The sequence below is a fragment of the Monodon monoceros genome, unplaced genomic scaffold, assembly GCF_005190385.1.
Source record: "Monodon monoceros isolate NGI ecotype Baffin Bay Population unplaced genomic scaffold, NGI_Narwhal_1 Super_Scaffold_15, whole genome shotgun sequence".
Lineage (NCBI taxonomy): Eukaryota > Metazoa > Chordata > Mammalia > Artiodactyla > Monodontidae > Monodon > Monodon monoceros.
Genome location: NW_021703771.1, coordinates 558,613 through 582,022, shown reverse-complemented (window position 1 = coordinate 582,022; position 23,410 = coordinate 558,613). Strand labels below are relative to the sequence as shown.

General features: G+C 41.2%; 1 protein-coding gene across 1 annotated transcript in view; it reads left to right on the top strand.

Annotated features, from left to right (window-relative positions):
* EYS (eyes shut homolog) overlaps positions 1 to 23,410 on the top strand; it is a 1,642,163-nt gene that overhangs the window by 1,562,257 nt on the left and 56,496 nt on the right. The window contains exons 36-38 of the mRNA XM_029223300.1: positions 4,254 to 4,420; positions 5,221 to 5,365; positions 16,815 to 16,989. Of these exons, the coding sequence (XP_029079133.1) occupies positions 4,254 to 4,420; positions 5,221 to 5,365; positions 16,815 to 16,989 (487 nt within the window). The remainder of the gene's footprint in view (positions 1 to 4,253; positions 4,421 to 5,220; positions 5,366 to 16,814; positions 16,990 to 23,410) is intronic.

Below are 23,410 nucleotides of genomic sequence, written 5' to 3'. Positions count from 1 at the left end.
GGGTAAGCTGTGACAAAGTGAGAGAGTGGCATGGACATATATATACTACCAAACGTAAAATAGATAGCTAGTGGGAAGCTGCCACATAGCACAGGGAGATCACTCGGTGCTTTGGATCCACCTAGAGGGGTGGGATAGGGAGGGTGGGAGGAAGGGAGATGCAACAGGGAAGAGATATGGGGATATATGTATATGTATAACTGATTCACTTTGTTATAAAGCAGAAGCTAACACACCATTGTAAAGCAATTATACTCCAATAAAGATGTTAAAAAAAAAAAAAAAAAAGAAGGTCCAGCCAGGTTGGAGAACCACTGATATAAATAGTAGAAGAAACAAACCACAAACAAACAAATCCAATAAACTCTTCTAAATAATTTAGGGAACAAAATGCCATAAACTTAATTATAACCACATGCCTATGACACAAGCGTTTTATTTTCCTTCCCAAGATTTTATACAATATATTTAGAATCTATGACCTTCACCACCATCATCCCTAGTGCACCACACACTTCTAAGGACCATATGAGAAGGTTCGAGTGACCTGGCAACTCTTTGTCTCAACCTCTTTGGTCTTTTCTTCCAAAATGTCATGGCAGCATCCTTCACTTTGTTTCCATTCTCCATCATCGTTGCCCTCGCCACTATCCCTCTCCTCACCTAGATGAAGCTCTTGCTTCCATTCCACTGACCTCTGCCTATGATGAGGCCAGATGCTATTCTGGCCTCAGCATCTCATCTTCACCCATGAAATTTCCTCTAACCAGTATCATGAGTTGTTATAATGTTAATTACAACTCACCATAACACAACCCCTTCAAAGCTCTCTGCTTAACAGGATTTGTGGAACTGAGTTACATCTCTTCTTCCTAGCCAGAAAGAGACCAAATTTGTGTTGGTTTTTTTCTGTACATTCTAAAAGTATTTTTATTCACTTCCTAGGTCTTGTTACTCTTAACTGCTCTTCATCTAAAGTTAACTCCCATCGTTCCTTCCTCCCTCTTTTACCACTTGCAGCATAATTACTCTAATTCCTTCCCTCTCATCACCAGCTCCTAAGTACATCCCAGTTTTGGGGGAATTCTGTTCTCATGAGACGTCACAAACACTGCATATGAACGGGGTGGCAAGAAACAACAAACATGCATGTTGTGTGTGTATTGCCTGTGTTCCAGCTTATGCTCTGTTGTCTCATGGACATTTTCACAACACAGTTCAAAGAATTTCAAGACATGACAGTGGAGCATTAAATCAAGTCCTTCTGAACACCAAGCCCTGTGTGACAGCACAGGTCACATGCCCTGACCCTCCTAAATTTATTAACATCCATCAGGCTTCATAAACAGATGGGAAGCCTATTAAAAAAAGAAATATTTCCAGAACCTAGCTTCAAAGATTCTCATACAAGTCGTATAAGGTAGCTTCTAGAATCTGTATTTTTGATAAGCTCCCTGAGCGATCATGATGGACTTCCTAGTTTGCAAAACACCACCTCAGAGCAATTTGAAGTCCCTAAAATACTGTTCACCTTCCCAGCACCAGCCCTGGTAGTCAGCTGCTTTTCTTTCCTTATCTACTCTGTCGTCACCACCAGGGTGCTGAGGGGAGGTCCAGATTAGGAGTGGCAGAGGCAACCCTAATAGACCCATGGCTTGCAGATACAATGCTGTCATCTGCTTCATGGTCTGATTTGCTCCCTGGCTCTCCTTATCCCTGCCTCCTAGTGCATCTCCACGTCTGCACCCTGGGATGTGTCTGTGGGCAGAAGCATCTATAAACTAGAGTCAGCCTCCTTTCCCAGACCCTCCTTTCCAGGCTCCGGCCATTCCCCACCCCCCAGCTCTGTAAACCAGACTCTTCAGAACCGCCCCCAACTCCTCCCTCTTTCTCAACTCTTCACTCCAAATGGACCCATCCTTTCAAAGTTTCTTTCCAAATCACACACAAATTCCTCCCCTTTTGTCTGTCCCCTCTGCCACTGCCTTGATCTATTTAGACGTTAATCTTGCCTCTCCCGAGTCACTTAGATGACCTTCCAATGAGGTTCACTACCTGCCTCTGAGTTCTATCTGCACCTCTGCTATGAGAGTCCCCTAAAGGCCATATCTAATGTAATTCTCATTCAAAATCCTTTCATGTCTCCTGTAAAAAAAAGTCTCCAGTAAAATATTTAAACCATTCACTGCAGTATAAGAGGCCCTTAAGTACATGTCTCTTTCCCACACATACACTTAACGCCATCCCCACCCAGCTCCCAGAAGCTCCCTAAGGATACCATGTCCTTGCCCCTCCTGGGGTTTTGCAAAGTTATTTCCTCAGCCTCAAACATCCGTCTTCTGCATCCCCCCTTTTCTCACCCACCTAGCAAATTCTTTTGGGTCGTTTTATGGGTTAGCTCAGAAACCAATTCAAAATCACCTCCTTGTAACTGCCCTAACCTTCTCCCCATACTGTTACAATGACTGTCCCTGACGCCCTGCTGCTTCTCCTCCACTTCCCATGGCACCTGAGCCAACCCTGTGAGGACTTTGAGGGTAAAGTTGTTTCTGGCATGAAATGGGCTGCCAGGGACTCAGAACAGAGGAATGGCAACAGGTCGGGAAGGAAAGAAGGGTGAGGCTCAGGTAGATCTGCTTTTCCACCACCAGCTCAGTCCACAGGACACCGTCTCCATCCCAACATCCTGAACAATTTGCAAAGACGATTCAGATGCCGCTAAAATCTCTCAAAGAGCCCCATTCGCAGCCACAGGAGGACCCTGCTGTCCCCTTCTCTCCCCCACCCCTTTTCCCGCCTGCACTCCAAAACCTTCCTGAGACATTGCCTCCAGCCTCTAGGGGTGCTTTCTCTCCTTTCTAACTGCCTTCCTGAATGTATGCTTTCCCCTGGAAGTTCTCCCCATTTTTAAATTCTCAGCCCAGCTAACCTGCCACAGCACTGCAGGTGGGAAGAAATCACCAGAGAGAGAGAGAGAGAGATTTGCTGGAAGTTCCCGACATGCTTAACAACGGCTCTCACATAAGGCGCTTCCAAAATAACCCAGCTCAGGGTTCACAGCAGACCCATGAAAAAGGCAGAGGCAGAGTTCAAGCATCTCTAAGTAATACTTCAGTCTTCTGCTTTCAAGTGCTTTAGGAAACCCACCTCCTTACATTATCTGGAAACGGGAGCCCTGCAGATTTTTTCCTCTCCTTTACCTTTATCAGCCTAACAACCAAGAGAAGCCGAGGAAGCAGACAAGGTATCAACCCTTAGAAATGCAGAGGGGTGCTGTACACACCCAAATTTGCCCACATCCAAGGACTCACTTCTGCTTTTTGCCCTGTGATTAAACTTCTTACTTCTATGGGGTCCTTATTCTTCCTCCAAGCAGAAGTCCTTGCCTCAATTCTATGACCAGCGAGCTTCAGTTTTAAGGTCCACAAACACACCTTTGAGAAACAGGGTGATGTATTTTCTCTATGCTGTCCATAGACCTCTCGCCCCCATCGAGCTCTAGAACCTCTGCCTTAACCTATGTGTGTACTGCCCATCAGCAAGTACCCACACCACTGACCATCCCAGACATTCCTAAAGCCACCAAACCTACTTCCAGGATCTTCCCTTAGTGCCCGACGCCAGGACTCTCCCAACCACCTGCCCTTCCCCATGGGTCCCTATGAGCTGCACCCTGAGTGTTCGGGGTTCTGCAACTCGGTGTGATGCATGAATGGCCCTGGACTAGGGCAGGGAGAGGGCAAATAGGGAATGAAGAAAGAGCCAGCCTTGAACTAGTCATGGGGGTGTGGTTGAGAGCTTTTGCAACAGAACAATTGGAACACACTCTGCAACTATAGAAAGAAATCTTCTTTATACTCGCCTCAAACCACAGAGAGAAATTCAAAGCTGATGCTACGTTATCTCAATCATTTGAATCTCATTCAGTACCAAAGCAGTTTTTTACTCCACTGTGAAGTTCTAATTATGCTGAAGTACATACTTAATTTCATTTAGACAAGAAGGACGTTTTAATTCCCACGTTTTAGTTATTGAGCATTCCTCCGGGTTGACCAGAACCCTCATGCTGAGACAGAGTCTGTGGCTTTGGATAATAATACGCAGTTCCACACACACCTGAGTGCAGATGAGAAGTTACGTGTGGGTTATAACTCACTGTTCGGGTCTGTGACTCAGAGCCAGAGGGTGAAGAAACTGCCTAGCCTCCTGGGTTTCCTCTCAGTGGGCCTTCCCTCTGCCTTTTCTCCTTCCAGGGCTGAGTGGTGATGACTTCCTGGCCGTGGGTCTGCGTAGCGGCCGCGTGGTTTACAGTTACAACCTGGGATCTGGCACAGCAAGTGTCAGCAGCGATCCCCTCGATCTGAGTCATGGGATCCACATGGTCCTTCTGGGGAGGTCCTTCCGAGCAGGCTGGCTGAAGGTAAAGGGTCATCCCTCCATCTGTCCCACAATCTTACTGCATGCTGCTGTATTATCAGATCTGTGCTGAGGGACAGAGGTGAAAGAGCCGGGCAGCCTGCCCCCATGAATTTCACAGACTAGCACACAAAACAGAAGACTAGGGGGTGTTGCAGTTAAGTGGTGTGGGGATAAATTAGAGGATGACTAACATAAACAAGGTGAGAGAGAAGACTCAGGGAATGCTTCTCAAAAGAGGTGACACTGGCGTAAATAGCAGTTCAGAAAAAGAAGCATGGCGAGCGTGGGCTTAAGGAACACCAGTAGTTCTTGGTGGTTTTCAGGCGAGGGAAGTGAAAGGTGTGGCTGGAGAAAGACAAGGTCTGTATCATCAAAGGACTTACCTAAATAGTTTAGATTTGCATCTGGAGAGCTGTGGAGAGCTACCAAGAAATTTAAGAAGGGGGCTGGGTGCCGTGGTCAGTTTCCATTTGCTGATAAATGACTGGTGGTCATTTGAGAACGGATATGAGAGGGAGGTAAGGCCAGATGGAGGAGGCCCAACGGGCTGCCATCTCCTAATCTTTGAAGAACTGTGATGTTGATTGAGATGCAGAACCATGACTGCTAGCTATATCATAGTACAGACACCAGCGAAGAAGCAGAGAATTAAGTGGTAAAGTGTTTATGAGTTCTTCAAAATTCAGGTGTGCGTAAGTTTTCATGCCAAGTTAATGGGAAATAACGAAAGAGTATCTTAACAGTTCACCCTGGGGAATCAATTTCTTTTTTAATAAGCTTTGAATTTTTTTCCTTTTGAAGGTAGATGATCAGCAAAATAAGTCCATCATCTCTCCAGGAAAACTGGTTGGTCTCAATGTCTTCAGTCAGTTTTATGTAGGTGGCTACAGTGAATACACTCCAGATCTCCTGCCGAATGGAGCCGATTTTAAAAATGGCTTTCAAGGTAAGACATGGACGGATTTTACACTATACCTACTTGTCTCAAAATTTGAGAAAAGAAAAAAATTTTTAAAGAGTATATTTCTAGTTCTAAAACCAGCAGTGAGGATTGCTTTCTAATCAGACTTGATCAGTTAGATTTTAATGGAAAACATTCATTCACTGTTTATTAATCACTTAACTGCCTATGTACTAGGTGTTAGGGTGTTTCAGTGAACAAAACTAGGATTCCTGCACTCATGAATTTACATTCCAGTTGGATAAGGGCGGGAACAGACAATAAACACTAAATATAGTAAATAAATAAGTTATATAGTAGTATAAGGTAATAAATTATGTGGGGGGAAAAGGACAAGTAGAGCATGATATGGGGGGTCAGGATTGTGGGTCATTTTTGCCATACATGGGCCTCTCACTGTTGTGGCCTCTCCCGTTGTGGAGGACAGGCTCTGGACGCGCATGCCCAGCGGCCATGGCTCACGGGTCCAGCCGCTCCGCGGCATGTGGGATCCTCCCGGACCGGGGCACGAACCCGTGTCCCCTGCATCGGCAGGTGGACTCTCAACCACTGCGCCACCAGGGAAGCCCTGTGTGTCATTTTTATATAGGGTGCTTTTTAATATAGAGTAAGTAGGGTAGACCTCATGGAGTCACAGTAAAAATTGAAACTCCATCTAACTTTGGAATGTACTTGATATAAAAGATGATGGACAGATGGCTGCCACCTATCCACACCACGAAGATATGGCCCACGGAGGTCACCAGAGGCCAAGGGGATTAAGAGAAAACACCACACTTGGACAAGCAATCGTATTGCCATAGCCTGTCTCCTGTGTTCAAAAAGGAACATAGACTCAGACCTTCCCTATAAAGCTGATTCATAGTGGAGTTATCACATAAAGGCATGTTTTGAATTGTTATAATAATACATTTGGTGAAAATAAGCTTTTTGGTGGCTCCTAGTCCCAGAATATTTGGCCAGGGGGCTGCTCGTTGTAGTGTCCTAAGCCACTCACCCATGACCAGCCTACTCTCCATCAGGAGCCCAGGTTTAGGGACCAAGATGTGATGCATTTGGGGCACTTGAGTTCTCTGCCTGCCTGGCAACCCCATTCTCCCCACCCCCACTGACTTCTGCCTAAACACAGATGCAGGAGGCCATGTACTTGAAACATGAAAACAACACAGCTAATCCAACATAAGACAAGGTCAGTTTCCAGTAAAACTAGTTCATTCTGCCAAGGCTCTCAAAGAAACTTTTTCTTTGAATATATAATCTGTGCTGATTCTCAGAAGAGTGTCTTAAAGAATAGTTTAAAGCATATTAAGGCTCTATGCTCAATGCTCAACAGTTCTTTCACTGCAGGAGATCATCTGAAGGGCAAAACAAATCAATGAGTTTTTAAAACATTATATTCAAAGAAAAGAATGGGTAAATTTATAAATGTGAAAGAAAGCACATCTTCCACTCAATGAAACAGAGACCTTGTTGGGGGTCATCAAAAACTGTTGTCATTTGTTCCCACACACACTTCTTCTGTAAATATTCTGGATATAATCAAGCATACGAGTGTGGATTCTGGAACCCAACTGTCTGGATATGTGTCCCCTCTGCCACCTACAAGCTCCATGACCCTGGTGAGTCAACCAACCTCCTCGTGACTCACTGTGCCTCAGCTGTAAAATGGGACAATCACAGCACTTCTCTAGTTCCAAGAGTGAGCTAACGGAGAGAGAGCACAGAGCTTAGAGCTCTCAGTATGTTAGCAACGATGATGGTGCCAGCGGTAGGAGGAGACCCAGCTCCAGTCAAACCTTTGCTCCTCTTTCTCTGCCTCACAGACGTGGCTCTGGCTCTAGTCACGCTGCCTTCAGATCCAGGCTCTGCCAGGTAGTAGCTGTGTGACTTTTAGCCTGTTATTTATACTCTCTGAGCCTCCATTTTCTCCTCTGTAAAAAAAAAAAAACAAAAACCTACCCCATAGGGTGCTTGTAAGTTAATCAATTAAGTAAAATAATTATGTTAAGTGCTTATACCAGAAACCAGTACATGATAAACACAATAAATGTTAGCTATTAGTGGTATTCCATCCTACTGTCAGAGGACTTGAAGCTTTCAAAGTTATCGAAGTCTAACATTTCCTGGTTTCCTGTTGTCTTGTTTTTTTCCCCTTCAATTAGGAACTTTCCTTCACATCTTGTTAACAAGAACAAAGACTGGCTTTCGTCAATACCTGTCATTTTCTCCTTAAGTCTGTTAATGAGCCTACACTCAGCACATACACAGCTGGCCCTTCTTCTGACAGAAATAACTACATTGACAGGTCTGGAAGCATGCCAAGCTTCTTAGGATGAAAATCTTGGGCGGGTGTTCTTGGAATTGCCACTTAATCCACAGTCTTATGGAAACTCCAGGACCTTAGTTTAGCCCTTAATTTTATCATTTGTCTCTTGAACCCTTCCTCAATGTCTGCACCTCCTCCATCATAAACTAGCCTTTATTATGTACTGCAAATTATAGACAAGTAGTTCCACCCTATCATCATGACCAGATCACAACTGTACTATAAACCTGATTCCCCAGAGCTGATCTCACTGGCTTTAAAGAGTGATACAAGGTGACTTTAAAATATAGATTTCTGGACCCTGCTTAAGTGAAATCTCTATGATGAGGGTCTAAAAATTTGCATTTCAATGAGCCTCCCCAGATTTGGAAGCCACTATATTAATCAATCATAACAAAGCAAATACAAAGTTTTATGGAAGAATTTAATAATTAGGTTAAGATTATCACATTTGTCTTTAGAATGATGATTAAATCACACACAGTAAAAGAATATCTGACCTAGGCTTTCACATTTCTTTAAACACTCCAGATACATAAATCTAATCCAGAAGTTCTCAGTCTAAAATACAAATTCTTTCTGTTGATCAAGCCCTTTTGCTTTTGTTCTGGAAATGTTTTTAATGAGCCATTATTCTCCCTATAGCCTTTCATGTTCATGAGGAGGTTATTTAACCCTTCTCCAGATTAAAAAAATCTACATATGCCAGGCACAGAGGGTCTTACTGTTTTCCTGTCCTAATAAGAGGGATTCTTCCCTCTTCTCTAAAGGCATAGGGTTCTCAGGCTGAGGTTCATGGATAAGATTCAGTGTGTCTCAGTCTCCTGAAATCACACACACAATTGTGTGTGCATTTTTCTGGAGAGGAGAACCATAGCTTTCATCAGTGTTCTAAGATCTGTTACTTTCACCGTCAGACCTATTTAATTCTGATGTAGAATTAAAAATTACTTTTGACTAGTATGAACATGGGGAAATCTATTATCCTATCTATTGATTATTCTAGTGTCACAGCAGCTAGTGTTCATTGATACAGGGATTATTAAACATTACTCAACTGAGTAGTGTGGACATAAAATAGATTCAGATTTACTGACAATGCTGTAAAGATGTTATTCCAGCCCGAAAATGCCCCATACCATTAGTATATGCAGTTTCTGGCTATTTCAACTTTTCTTTTTCTGTCTCTGTCTGTCTGTCCCTCTCTCTCTCTTTTTTAATTCCATGAGATTTTTCAAACTAGAGCCCATAAGAGAAGAGTAATGAGTTCACTGCAATAATTTACAAATTCTCTTACTGTCAGAAAAAAAGCTATCACTTCTTTTGAACTTCACCAGTCTTTCCAATATCATAGCTCCAAAAGTCTTTTTCATACCCACTTTATCACATGCAAGATATAGGCATGGGATACCTGGTGCATGGTACTATACTAAGCAGATTACGTTTAATCTGCTGTATAAATAGGAATGAAATTATACAATATATATTCTACAAATGGCTTCCACTGTAATTGCCTTTACTCTGTATCTTATGTTGACTGACATGAAGCATCTCTCTATGAAATAAACACATATAACTCTTAGTGTTAGCCAAATGTTTCTCTAAATATAGCAATGCTACATTTTTAGCCAAAACATATTTTAGCAGTTCCTCATAACAAAAGTGTTTTATTTATTCATATAAAAGAGAAATTGTTTTAAATGAACACTTCAGACATTAATACATATTACAGTCATTTAAACAAAGCTTTTTTCAGAGTGGGATTATAAAAACTACAAAAACTTAATATTAGCATCCCACAATCTTTGCTGAAAGGAAATGTTTTTTAATAAAGGAAATAGTGAATTTGTGAGAGTGTGGAAGGGAATACAAGACCTACATATTGCCAGCATTATACCACGAGTTCATGTATATTTTCTTACTCCTCTTAACTCATGGAGTAGTTATATTTGTTCTCATTTTAAAGGTGGAAAAATTGACAGCTAGATTTGGGTCATCTAGCCATTATGTGACAGAGATTGTAATTGAACCCAGAGCCACCTGACTCCATCCTGTACCTACATTTTTGCTCTGAGTGCATTTCACTCTGCAAAAAGCAAATTTTACATTCCACATATAAGTAAGATCATACATTATATGTGTGGAAAAGAACTTTCTAAGGATACGTACAAAGGTAAATCTCTGAGAGAAAAAAAGAGAAATGTGACAACATAAGTATTATAAACTTCTCCACATAAAAATAAAAAAGAAAACACCATAAGCAAAATTAAATAGCAAATATTAAACTGGAGTAAGTATTTACAATATGTGACAAACAGCTAATGTGCTCATTATATAAAAAGGTCTTTCAAATAAGTGTTTAACGGGGTATAGACAAAAGGTAGATAGAGAAAAACAGTAAATAATAAGCAACTTAAAGGGAAAATTATAAATGACAAATCATTGAAAGGCTTTCAACCCTAATTAAAAATAGCAAAAGGAGGGGACTTTCAAGATGGCATAGGAGTAAGATATGGAGATCACCTTCCTCCCCACAAATACATCAGAAAAAATATCTACATGTGAAACAACTCTTACAGAAGACCTACTGAATGCTGGCAGAAGACCTCAGACTTTCCAAAAGCCAAGAAACTCCCCATGTACCTGGGTATGGCAAAAGAAAAAACAGAGACAAAAGAATAGGGATGGGACCTGCACTGCTGGGAGAGAGCTTTGAAGGAGGAAAAGTTTCCATACACTAGGAAGCCCCTTCATTGGTGGAAACGGGGGACGTGGGGAGAAAGCTTCAGAGCCACAGAGGAGCCCACAGCAACAGGGGTGCAGAGGGCAAAGCAGAGAGATCCCTGCACAGAGGATCAGTGCCAACCAGCACTCACCAGCCTGAGAGGCTTGTCTGTTCACCTGCCAGGGCAGGTGAGGACTGGGAGCTGAGGCTCCGGTTTCGGAGGTCAGACACCAGGGAGAGGACTGAGGTTGTCTGTGTCAACACAGCCTGAAAGGAGCTAGTGCACCACAGCTAGCTGGGAGGGAGTCTGAGAAAAAGTCTGGACCTGCCAGAGAGGCAAGAGACCATTGTTTCAGGGTGCACGAGGAGAGGGGATTCAGAGCACCACCTAAACAAGCTCCAGAGATGGGCACAAGCTGCCGCTATCGGTGTGGACACCAGAGATGGACATGAGACACTAAGGCTGCTGCTGCAGCCACCAAGAAGCCTGTGTGCAAGCACAGGTCACTATCCACACCTCCCCTCCCAGGAGCCTGGTCAGCCCGCCACTGCCAGGGTCCTGTGATCCAGGGACAAATTCCCTGGGAGAACACACAGCTGTTGCAATGTCATGCCAGCCTATGCTGCCGCAGCCTCACCCTGCATTCCAATTATGACTACCGTACCCCTCCCTCCCCCTGGCCTGAATGAGCAAGAGCCCGCTAATCAGCCTCTGCTTTAACCCCATCCCGTCTGGGTGGGAACAGATGCCTGAGGGAAACCTACACACAGAGCTGGGGCCAAATCCAAAGCTCAACCCCAGGAGGTGTGCGAGCAAAGAAGAAAAAGGGAAATTTCTCCCAGCAGCCTCAGGAGCAGTGAATTAAAACCCCACAATCAACTTGATGTACCCTGCATCTGTGGAATACCTGAATAGACAACGAATCATCCCAAATGGAGGAGGTGGACTTTGGGAGCAATTGTAGACATGGGGTTTGCTGTCTGCAACTGATTTGTTTCTGATTTTATGTTTATCCTAGGTATAGTGTTTAGCCCTTGTTATCATTGGTGGATTTGTTTATTGGTTTGGTTGCCCTCTTCTTTTTTAAAATTATTTTTATTATTATATATTTTAATTTTAATAATTTTATTTATTTATTTTTCTTTCTTTTCTTCTCCCTTTTCTTCTGAGCCTTGTGGCTGGCAAGGTCATGGTGCTCTGGCTTGGTGTCAGGCCTGAGTCTCTGAGGTGGCAGAGCTGAGTTCAGCAAACTAGACCAGCAGAGACCTCCCATCCCCACGTAATATCAATCGGCAAGAGCTCTCCCAGAGATCTCCACCTCAGTGCTAAGGCCCAGCTCCACCCAACAGCCAGCAAGCTCCAGTACTGGATAGCCCAGGCCAAACAACTAGCAAGACAGGAAAACACCCTACCCATTAGCAGAGAGGCTGCCTAAAACCATACTAAGTTCAGAGACACCCCAAATCGCAGGACGAGATGTGGTCCTGCCCACCAGAAAGACAAGATCCAGCCCCACCACCAGAACACAGGCACCAGTCCCCTCCACCAGGAAGCCTACACAAGTCACTGAAACAATCTCACCCGCTGGGGGCAGACACCAAAAACAACGGGAACTACAAACCTGCAGCCTGTGAAAAGGAGACCCCAAACACAGTAAATTAAACAAAATGAGAAGACAGAGAAATATGCAGCAGATGAAGAAGCAAGGTAAAAACCCACCAGATGGACCAAATGAAGGGAAACAGGCAGTCTACCTGAAAAATAATTCACAGTAATGACAGTAAAGATGATCCCAAACCTTGGAAATAGAATGGAGAAAATACAAGAAAGTTTTAACAAGGAACTAGAAGATTTAAAGAGCAAACAAAAAACGATGAGCAACACAATAAATGAAATTTAAAATTCTCTACAAGAAATCAATAGCAGAAAACCTGAGGCAGAAGAGCTGATAAGTGACCTGGAAGATAAAAGAGATGAAATAACTGCAACAGAGCAGAATAAAGAAAAAAGAACAAGAAGAATTGAGGACACTCTCAGAGACATCTGGGATAACACTAAACACACCAACATTTGAATTAGAGGGGTCTCAGAAGAAGAAGAGGAAAGAAAAGGGACTGAGAAAATATTTGAAGAGATTATAGTTGAAAACTTCTTTAACATGGGAAAGGAAATAGTAAATCAAGTTCAGGAAGCACAGAGAGTCCCATGCACGATATATCCAAGGAGAAATACACCAAGACATATATTGATCAAACTATCAAAAATAAAGTACAAAGAAAAAATATTAAAAGCAGCAAGGGAAAAGCAAAAAATAACATACAAGGGAATCCCCATAAGGTTAACAGCTGATCTTTCAGCAGAAACTCTACAGGCCAGAAGGGAGTGGCAAGACATATTTAAAGTGTTGAAAGGGAAGAACCTACAACCAAGATTACTCTACTGAGCAAGGATCTCATTCAGATTCAAAGGATAAATTAAGACCTTTACAGACAGCAAAAGTTAAGAGAATTCAGCACCACCAAACCAGCACTACAACAAATGCTAAAGGAACTTCTCTAGGCAGGAAAAACAAGAGAAGGAAAAGACCTACAAAAACAAACCCCAAACGGTTAAGAAAATGGTAATAGGAACATACATATTGATAATTACCTTAAATGTAAATGGATTAAATGCTCCAAACAAAAGATATAGACTGGCTGAATGGGTACAAAAACAAGACCCATACATATGCTGTCTACAAGAGACCCACTTCAGACCTAGGGACTCATTCAGACTGAAAGTGAGGGGATGGAAGAAGATATTCCATGCAAATTGAAATCAAAAGAAAGTTGGAGTAACACTTCTCGTATCTGACAAAATAGGTTATAAAATAAGGACTATTACAAGAGACAAAGAAGGACACTACATAATGATCAAGGGATAAATCCAAGAAGAAGATATAACAACTGTAATTATTTATGCATCCAACATAGGACACTTCAATATATAAGGCAAATGCTAGCAGCCATAAAAGGGGAAATTGAGAGCAACACAATAATAGTATGGGACTTTAATCCCTCACTTTCACCAGTGGACACATCATCCATAATGAAAATAAATAAGGAAACACAAGCTTTAAATGGTACATTAAACAAGATGGACTTAATTGATATTTATAGGACATTCCATCCAAAAACAACAGGATATACTTTCTTCTCAAGTGCTCATGGAAAATTCCCTAGGATATCATATTGGGTCACAAATCAAGCCTCAGTCAATTTAAGAAAATTGAAGTCATATCAAGCATCTTGAAAAAGAAATAAAAGGAATCCAAATTGGAAAAGAAGAAAAACTGTCACTGTTTGCAGATGACATGATACTATACATAGAGAATCCCAAAGATGCTACCAGAAAACTACTAGAGCTAATCAATGAACTTGGTAAAGTAGCAGGATACAAAATTAATGCACAGAAATCTCTTGCATTCCTATACACGAATGATGAAAAGTCTGAAAGTGAAATTAAGGAAACACTCCCATTTACCACTGCAACAAAAAGAATAATATATCTAGGAAAAAACCTACCTAAGGGAGAAAAAAGACCTGTATGCAGAAAATTATAACAAACTGATGAAAGAAATTAAAGATGATACAAATAGATGGAGAGATATACCATGTTCTTGGATTGGAAGAATCAACATTGTGAAAATGACTCTACTACCCAAAGCAATCTACAGATTTAATGCAATCCCTATCAAACTACCAATGGCATTTTTCACAGAACTAGAGCAAAAAGTTTCACAATTTGTATGGAAACACAAAAGACCCCAAATAGCCAAAGCAATCTTAAGAACGAAAAACAGAGCTGGAGGAATCAGGCTCCCTGACTTCAGACTATACTACAAAGCTACAGTAATCAAGACAGTATGGTACTGGCACAAAAACAGAAGTATAGATCAATGGAAAAGGATAGAAAGCTCAGAGATAAACCCACACACATATGATCACCATATTTTCAATAAAGGAGGCAAAAATATACAATGGAGAAAAGACAGCCTCTTCAATAAGTGGTGCTGGGAAAACTGGACAGCTACATGTAAAAGAATGAAATTAGAACACTCCCTAACACTGTATACAAAAATAAACTCAAAATGGATTACAGTCCTAAATGTAAGGCCCGAGACTATAAAACTCTTAGAGGAAAATATAGGCAGAACACTCCATGACGTAAATCATAGCAAGATCCTTTTTGACCCACCTCCTAGAGAAATGGAAATCAAAACAAAAATAAACAAATGAGACCTAATGAAACTTAAAAGCTTTTGCACAGCAAAGAAACCATAAACAAGATGAAAAGACAACCCTAAGAATGGGAGAAAATATTTGCAAAATGAAGCAACTGACATAGGATTAATCTCCAAAGTATACAAGCAGTTAATGCCACTCAATATCAAAAAATCAACCCAATCAAAAAAATAGATGGAAGATATAAATGAACATTTCTCCAAAGAAGACATACAGATGACCAACAAACACATGAAAAGATGTTCAACATCACTAATTATTAGAGAAATGCAAATCAAAAATACAATGAGATATCACTTCACACTGCTTAGAATAGACATCATCAAAAAGTCTACAAACAATAAATGCTGGAGAGGGTGTGGAGAAAAGGGAACCCTCTTGCACTGTTGGTGGGAATGTAAATTGATATAGCCACTATGGAGAACAATATGGAGGTTCCTTAAAAAACTACAAATAGAACTGCCATATGACCCAGCAATCCCATTACTGGGCATATACCCTGAGAAAACCATAATTCAAAAAGAGTCATGTAGGGCTTCCCTGGTGGCGCAGTCATTGAGAGTTGGCCTGCCAATGCAGGGGACACGGGTTCATGCCCCAGTCCGGGAAGATCCCACATGCTGCAGAGCGGCCGGGCCCATGAGCCATAGCCGCTGAGCCTGTGCATCCGGAGCCTGTGCTCCGCAACGGGAGAGGTCACAACAGTGAGAGGCCCGTGCAAAAAAAAAAAAAAAAAGAGTCATGCACCATAATGTTCATTGCACACTATTTCCAATAGCCAGGGCATGGAAGCAACCTAAGTGTCCATCGACAGATGAAGGGATAAAGCAGATGTGACACATATATACAATGGAATATTACTCAGCCATAAAACGAAAAAAAATTGAGTTATTTGTAGTGAGGTGGATGGACCTAGAGTCTGTCATACAGAGTGAAGTAAATCAGAAAGAGGAAAACAAATACCGTATGTTAACACATATATATGGAATCTAAAAAAAAAAGAAAAATGGTTCTGACAAACATAGGGGCAGGACAGGAATAAAGACGCAGATGCAGAGAATGGACTTGAGGACACAGGGAGGGGGAAGTGTAAGCTGGGACGATGTGAGAGACTAGCATTAACATATATACAGTACCAAATGCAAAATCGATAGCTAGTGGGAAGCAGCTGCATAGCACAGGGAGATCACCTTGGTGCTTTGTGACCACCTAGAGTGGTGGGAGGGAGATGCAAGAAGGAGGGGATATGGGAATATATGTATACTTATAGCTGATTCACTTTTTTATACAGCAGGAACTAACACAACATTGTAAAGCAATGTTGTACTTTATTGTACTCCAATAAAGATCTTAAAAAATAAAAATAGCAAAGGCATTTTATTATTTATTTCCTTTAAAAATAAAGCAGACAATAAAGTCTTGCATTGTGGTGCCTGTGAAGAGGCGGGTGTCCCTGTGTTTGGTGCGGGAGACATAACTGTGCAAAATATCCATGACACTTGGGCACGCTGCAAAGCACCCATATCTGTTACCCCAGTAGTTTTCCTTCTGGAAATGTATACTAAGGAAATACTTAGCAAATGCACATGGTATACATGTAATACATTTCTTATAGCATTATTTTTAATACCAAAAAAAAGAAATGAGTCAATAGTTCAATAATTGAAATTTAAGTATATTATGATCTAAGAGACTATTATGCTATCATTTAAAAATAGTTAATGCTATGAGAAAAGAGTTAAAGGTATTTATGCTCTACAAATTTTTGGTACAATATATATATTAAATATTTCATGCAAGATTCTACTTTTGTTTAAAAGAAAATACAACTAAGCATAGAAAAAACTCTGTATATATATGTATATGTGTGTATATATATATATATATATATTTCTCAAAATGTTAATAACTGTTTTCTCTGGAGTGGTGATATGGTAGATGACTTTATTTTTCACCCTGTGCTTCTGTTTTTTTTTCATTAAATTAACATGTATTACTTTATTTTGAAAAATATTCCTTTAAAAATGAAAAATAATTGTCTTCTTGTTTTATCCATTTCTTCCATTTTTTAAACTGAAGTATTTTTTTCTCTTTTCAAGGTTGTATTTTTACTCTGCAAGTTCGCACTAAGAAGAATGGCCATTTCAGAAGCCTGGGGACGCCTGAGGGCCACCCGAATGCTGGGCGCAGCGTTGGCCAGTGTGATGCTTCTCCCTGTCACTTGATGAAATGTGGCAATGGTGGCACGTGTGTGGAGCAGGGATCGACTGTTTAGTAAGTGTGACATTATTAGGAAAGAATGTGGCAAGTTGTTTGCATTCTACCTGGTCCTCTACTCGCGCAAACTAGGAACACAAACTGACACTTATTTAAAATATTTTTATGGAGACTTGCTAGATGACTGGGGGACAGATAAAGGCAACTAGAAATGGATCAGCACAGCATTTATGATAATGAAAATGAATCACTACATCTCATTACAGGAAAAAATAGACTATCTTAAATTCATGGTGTTGAGAGTGTTGCCAGAGAGGTTCGCCATACATGGGTTTACAAGGGCTCACATTTGTGATTTGCTTTTATATTTGGGTTTGGGCTCCCTTAGAAAGGAGCCTCTCCTCTCTAGGTGGACCCCAGCAAAGCTGTACAGTTTGGTTTCTGAACTACTTTAATATAAAACAAAATGTGTCTGTTGGGTGGGAAGAAAATAAACAAAGGAATGTTGTCTTATAAATAAGTTACTTCGTTGAGCATGTCCTCGTGCATAAGTGGTATATGATGGGCTCCGGGAATACACCAAATAAAGAGGAAGGAAGCTCTCTGTCCTTCAGTTCCTTTCACTGTGGCTACTCATACATTTCTATGTCTCATACACGCGTGAGATGGATAGAAAACTGATTTGTCAAAGTTTTTCTCCCAGGACACATCAGAAGGTATGACTCACTGCTAACACTGGCTGATTGCAAAGAGTGGGGCAGTGGGGAATCAGAGGCTCCCCTGGAAGACAGGGGAGAGCACACGTAGTTTAGAAAGCCCCAAACAGTTCCCCTCCACCTCCACACTAGAAGATGATCAAAAACAAAGTGCAAAGTTCAAAGAACTGATCATCACTGTACCTTGGGCTGGAGAGAAAGCACATAGGATGCGGGGGGGAGGAGATGATCACTAGATCTTCCTGTTTCTTACCAAAAGCACTCCAGTGACTTCTCAGGACATGTAAAATAACTAAACCCTTCCTCATGAGCTATAAAGCCCTACATGATCTGGCCCCGCCCCCCTCAGACCATCTCTCTTCCTCCTCACTCACTACAGTTAACCTACTTTTATCTTTTGAACACACCAAGCTCATTTCTGTTTCTAGACCTTCATGCTATGTCTTCCAGCTGGAGGACCTTCGCCTTCAGTCTCCATCCGGCTGCCTCCTTCTTGCCATTGTCTCACCTCCTCAGAATGGGACTCCCTTAGACCAGCCCAAAACTATCCCTCCCTCCGATCATTCTCTATCACATTATCATATTTTACTTTCTCCATAATATATCATTGTCCTATTTTGTTTATTTATTGTTTGTTTATATATTGGCTATTATTTTTCCCTGAGAATGGGCCTGATCTCTCATATTACCAGTGTATCTTCATACCTAGAAGAGTGCCTAGCATGGAACAGGCATTCATTAAGTATTCGTTCAACTAATGAATCAATGAAAAAGTAGAAGGAATCTTAATTCCAAAAGTTCTAAGCAAACATACAAATGGAAGGACAAGCATGGTGACCCCATGCTCACGTTAATGAAGCCAAATTGACTAAACTGGATAGTCTACTGATTGGCTATGAGAAATGGGACAGAGGAAGTATAGAAGGATGCAAAACTTACATGAAAGGTAACAGATTTGATTTATATCAAGAATGAGATGCAGACAGTTCCTGAGCAGGAAAGAGCCATGGTAAAGACAGATGTATGCAAGTTATCTCAACATCCCTTTGCAGGATGGGTATATTGGGGAGTTACTGGGAGACAGATTTGGAAATCCAAAATAACCATAGACAAGGGAATTAAAAATTAATTTAGAAGATATTGCAGAGAAATATTCATGGTGTTTCGTGATCTACTGAATATGAGATTGTGGCAGGAGGTCTTGTAGGGAGTCAAGTTTAATTAATCCAAACCAAGTATAAATAAGCTTGCTATGCTTCGGGATGTCCAAGATACCTAATGTGCTTTGTAATATGTTAAAACTGTTAGCTGAATTTTATGGAAAATTTTTAAGAAAAACATGTATAGCTTGATCAAGTCCATGGAAGTGCTAGGGACAAGCCCTGAGGCTTGTGATGCTACCATCAGAAAACAATATTTTTTGGCATTAGCTTTACCATTATGATTTTACCTTTACTTATTTACAATTTTTACCAAAACTTTTTACTTGCTTTACAACTTATGCAGTCTATTTGTCCCATAACTAAGCTTAATTATTTATTTATTTTTAAGCTTATTTAGAGGCACAAATTTACCTCATTTTATCTAAAGAAATATGGTTATTCTTCAGGTGACTTACTAGGTGTTTTTGTTATTTTTTAATGTGATAATAAATAAACTGCTAATAATAAAGAATGTAATAATTCAGAATGGGAAGTGGCAGGAAGAAAGCACATGGAGTTGAAGGTGAAGGCAGGAGATCCATCCCAGCTCTTCATTATCCCTATGGAACAAAGGCCCTACGGGTGTCCATTTCAGAGCCACATGTGTTTATCCTGAATATATAGCACCAAGTTTAGATATGTTGTCAACCCAAGTTCACGTGCCCAATGCACATGGAGGCCAAACAAACCCAAGTTTGGAGCAGAGAAAGGTTTATTGCAAGGCCAAGCAAGGAGAACGGGCAGCTCATGCTCAAAATGCCCAAACTCTCCAATGGTTTGGAGGCAGGAAAGCTGGAGCCAGGTCCAAGAACAGCCTCCTTATATATAGACATTAGGCAGAAGGCAAAGCCATCTCCCAGTTTTGCACTAAATGAGGCCATGACACAAGGAGAAATGGCGTCTGAAACAGAAAATCTGTAACATCTGAGCAAGAAACTCTGACCATGAAAATTGTGGAGCATGCACTTTGCGGTAAGAGATAGATAGGCTTCAGGTTAATCTGTTGCAGCAGGTTTCATGCTGACCCTTTGAGATAAACTACTATTAGTATGATGAGCCCTAAACAGAGGAAAGATGAGGAGGACCACCTCAGCCTCCACATTCTTGTGGTCAAGGAGGTTTCCCAGCCTGACACACACACAGAGGGCATCTCTAGCTGTCCTCTAGTAGCCTTGGACACATTGTAATATCATTATAGTATCATTAGCATGGCAGTTTTTACCCACCTCCACCCCGTGGGTTTTCGCTTATGTGCTCATGGGAAGGATTCAAAATGGGGCCTGGTGGAAGCCCAAATAAGAAACTGCAGACAATGTGATCACAGGGGAGGGAAAGGGCAGGCACCCTCATCTAAATCTGGAAGATTAACCCCATATTAACAACCTAGGCTGTCCCTATCGTGTGTTCCTCACTCTCGAGGACATCCATGCTCTTCTTCTCCAAGTGTGTAACTTTCACTCCTGCCCTAAATAAACTGCTTCTTGGTGCACTCTCCCACACGTACTGTGCTTCTAATAAACTCTGCCTTATAACCTTGGTCTCTTTGTGGAATTCTTTCTCCAGAGAAGACAAGAACCAAGGTCCTCTCACCTGCCAAAATCAATTTTGGGGTAAGAATTTTTACAGGCAAAATTTGTGGGAGGGCTGCAGGGTGTGTGACTTTCTTCTGATTGGTTGGTGGTGAGGTAACAGGGTGGTGTCCCAGGTATCTCAGTCATTGGCTTTCTGGTTCCAACCAGTCTGGGTCCCCATGCTTGTGCTCAACCTGGAGTTACCATCCTCCACCTGGGTGGGAGCCTTAGTTCCTGTAGAAGAACTCAGAGACATGTGTCAGGTTGTTATGTATATCACCCAAGGAAGAACCAGGACCCTGCCCTATCCTGCACTGTTGCTTCTTTCTGCATTTCCTCACTCTACTAATTAGTAACTCTTTGAATCTACCCTTTGGAACTCAGGGGAGGCCAAAGAGACTGAAAGTCTTTTTCCTACAAGCAAGAAACAAGGGACATGGAAAGGTTTTGGGCCCCAGAAGGGCCCCACAGTGTCCCGCTCAGTTTAATCCCCTTTTCTTTGATACTCCTCAATCTTGAGGGGAATAGGATTGGACAAGAAAGGGAACAACATTTTGGATAGAGAGGTGAACTGCAAACTCAGCAGAGGAGCTCGATTTTAGGGGGACTCAAGTTTCAGATAGACACTTAGAACTATTTGCAAATGATTTTGATTAATAAAGAACATTTTCTTGATTTGTGATAACAAAAGTAATGCCTTACAATTGACCAGCACTTTGTGGCTAACAAAGAACTTTTTCCTTACATTATTTCCATTGCTCCTAATTAAAACTCTCTAAATTAGTCAGGGCAATTATCCTGGTCCCAATATCACTGATGGGACACTAAGCCCCAGAGATTATGAGTGAACCAAGATGAGGCCTGAGAGCCTTGTAAGTAGTTCCACAGGACCCAAAACCAAATCTTCAGTCTCTGAGTCAATATTCTCTACAGAACCTAAACAGTAAGGACCATTTTTAAGATAATGTAACAAAAGCTCTTTATCTGCTGGATGTAATCTGTTCATTTGTTCTTAATTTTTAAAAAACAATGTTAAAGATATACCTTCAAATGGCATTTTGTATTTTCTCCAAGTTGGAAGTACCTTCCCTGATAACACATACCCTGGAGATTTCATGAGTTCCTGTGTGGGTGGAAAGTTGTGTCTCACAGCCTAACAGGAGAGTCTTGATCTGAATAAAAAGTAGACTTGAGTAATAATGTACGACGGGAGTGATACCACTGACACGTTTCCTAACAAGATCCTAAAGTCTTTCTCACCAAAATTGTGACCAATGTTTGGGATCATCTTATTGATATAACAACAAAATGCTTAGTATATTAACTACATGTGAAGCATTACTGTAGAGTCAGAAACAGCTCTTGTGACTATTATATAATGACATTAAAATTATGGCTCCCTGAACTTAAAAGACGTGAATATATGGTATGTAAACTACACCTCAATAGAACTATTTAAAAATATTAATGTTTCCACTCATGGACATTTAGCTCCAGTAACAGCAGAAGTTTAAGGAGAATTTTATTCTTTTTGACAGTTTTTGTAATTCTGGTCTAATCTCAATAAGAATCTTCTTTTTAAAGGAAAAAGATGTGTTTGGGTTTTTTTTGTTTTTTTGCGGTACGCAGGCCTCTCACTGTTGTGGCCTCTCCCGTTGTGGAACACAGGCTCCGGACGCGCAGGCTCAGTGGCCATGGCTCACAGTCCTAGCTGCTCCGCGGCATGTGGGATCTTCCCGGACCGGGGCACAAACCCATGTCCCCTGCATCGGCAGGCAGACTCTCAACCACTGCACCACCAGGGAAGCCCAAAGATGTGGTTTTGTAACATACTTTTCAACAGTGTTTAAGAAGTTTTCCTCTATCCTTGACCTAGTCCCAGGCTCTTAATTTTATATGACTCTATGCTTTTTCACCCAAAGCAGAGTAATATTAAATTGAATTTCTAGGTAACATTATAGACAATTCAAAACTAAAGTTCAGCCTTTTCCTGAAAAATAACTAACGTACATAATAAAATATTTTTTAAATGCTCAAGAGGCAAGTCCTAACCCAGAGGCATAAATTTCAGTGTTTGGAATCAATTTTAAAAGCTAAATCTGAAAGGTGGTCAAAATGTCTCAACAATGCACAGCTTAATGGTATAAAACCTTTTCAAAAGAACTCAAAATGCTCCCCTGTAGTTCTATGCCTCACAGCTGGGGGTGGGAGGCATTGTTCCCGCGCCAAGTAAGGAGGGGTGGGGTCTGATGAGGCTGGACCCGGCGCTGGGCTCCAGCAGACTGAACAAAGCCCTGCTTTCCTGCTCCAAATACGTCAGCACACACAGACCCAGCTGCATTCGAATGCAATGTCTCCAATGAGAGGAGGATAATAAGGCAGTATTACATCCCAGTAAGGCCTTTGTGCTCTTGGGATGAACTCTGATGCAACAGGAAAAACATAATAAACTATTGCTGTTGTTAGTAGGTAGCCAAGGTTTGAAAAACCTTTTTTCTTTAGTTCTAACTTAGCCCTATATGTTCACATGTTTGGTACAATGTGTTCCTTTTTTTGTTGTTTGTTTGTTTGTTTGCTTTTTAATTGGGGTACAGTTGTTTTACAATATTGTGTTACTTTCTACTGTACAGCAAAGTGGAGTTCCCTGTACTATACACCAGGTTCTTATTAGTTATCTATTTTATACATATTAGTGTATATATGTCAATCCCAACCTCCCAGTTCATCCCACCCTCCACCCCCCACCCTGATACAATGTGTTCTTAAGCAGATTTTACTTCATTTAAGTTGCACTTTGCTTAACCCTAAAATCATATTTTGACAGTGACTGAGGGCAATATGCAGATGAGTTCCTTTAAGAAAAGTACAGTGTAAGAAAAGCAAATCTTAGAAAACCAAGCTAGATGTAAAACTGAGCAGCACAGACAGTAAGTACAATAGGAATTCAGAGAATGTGGATATAAAATGTGAATCATCAGAGATTTGTACT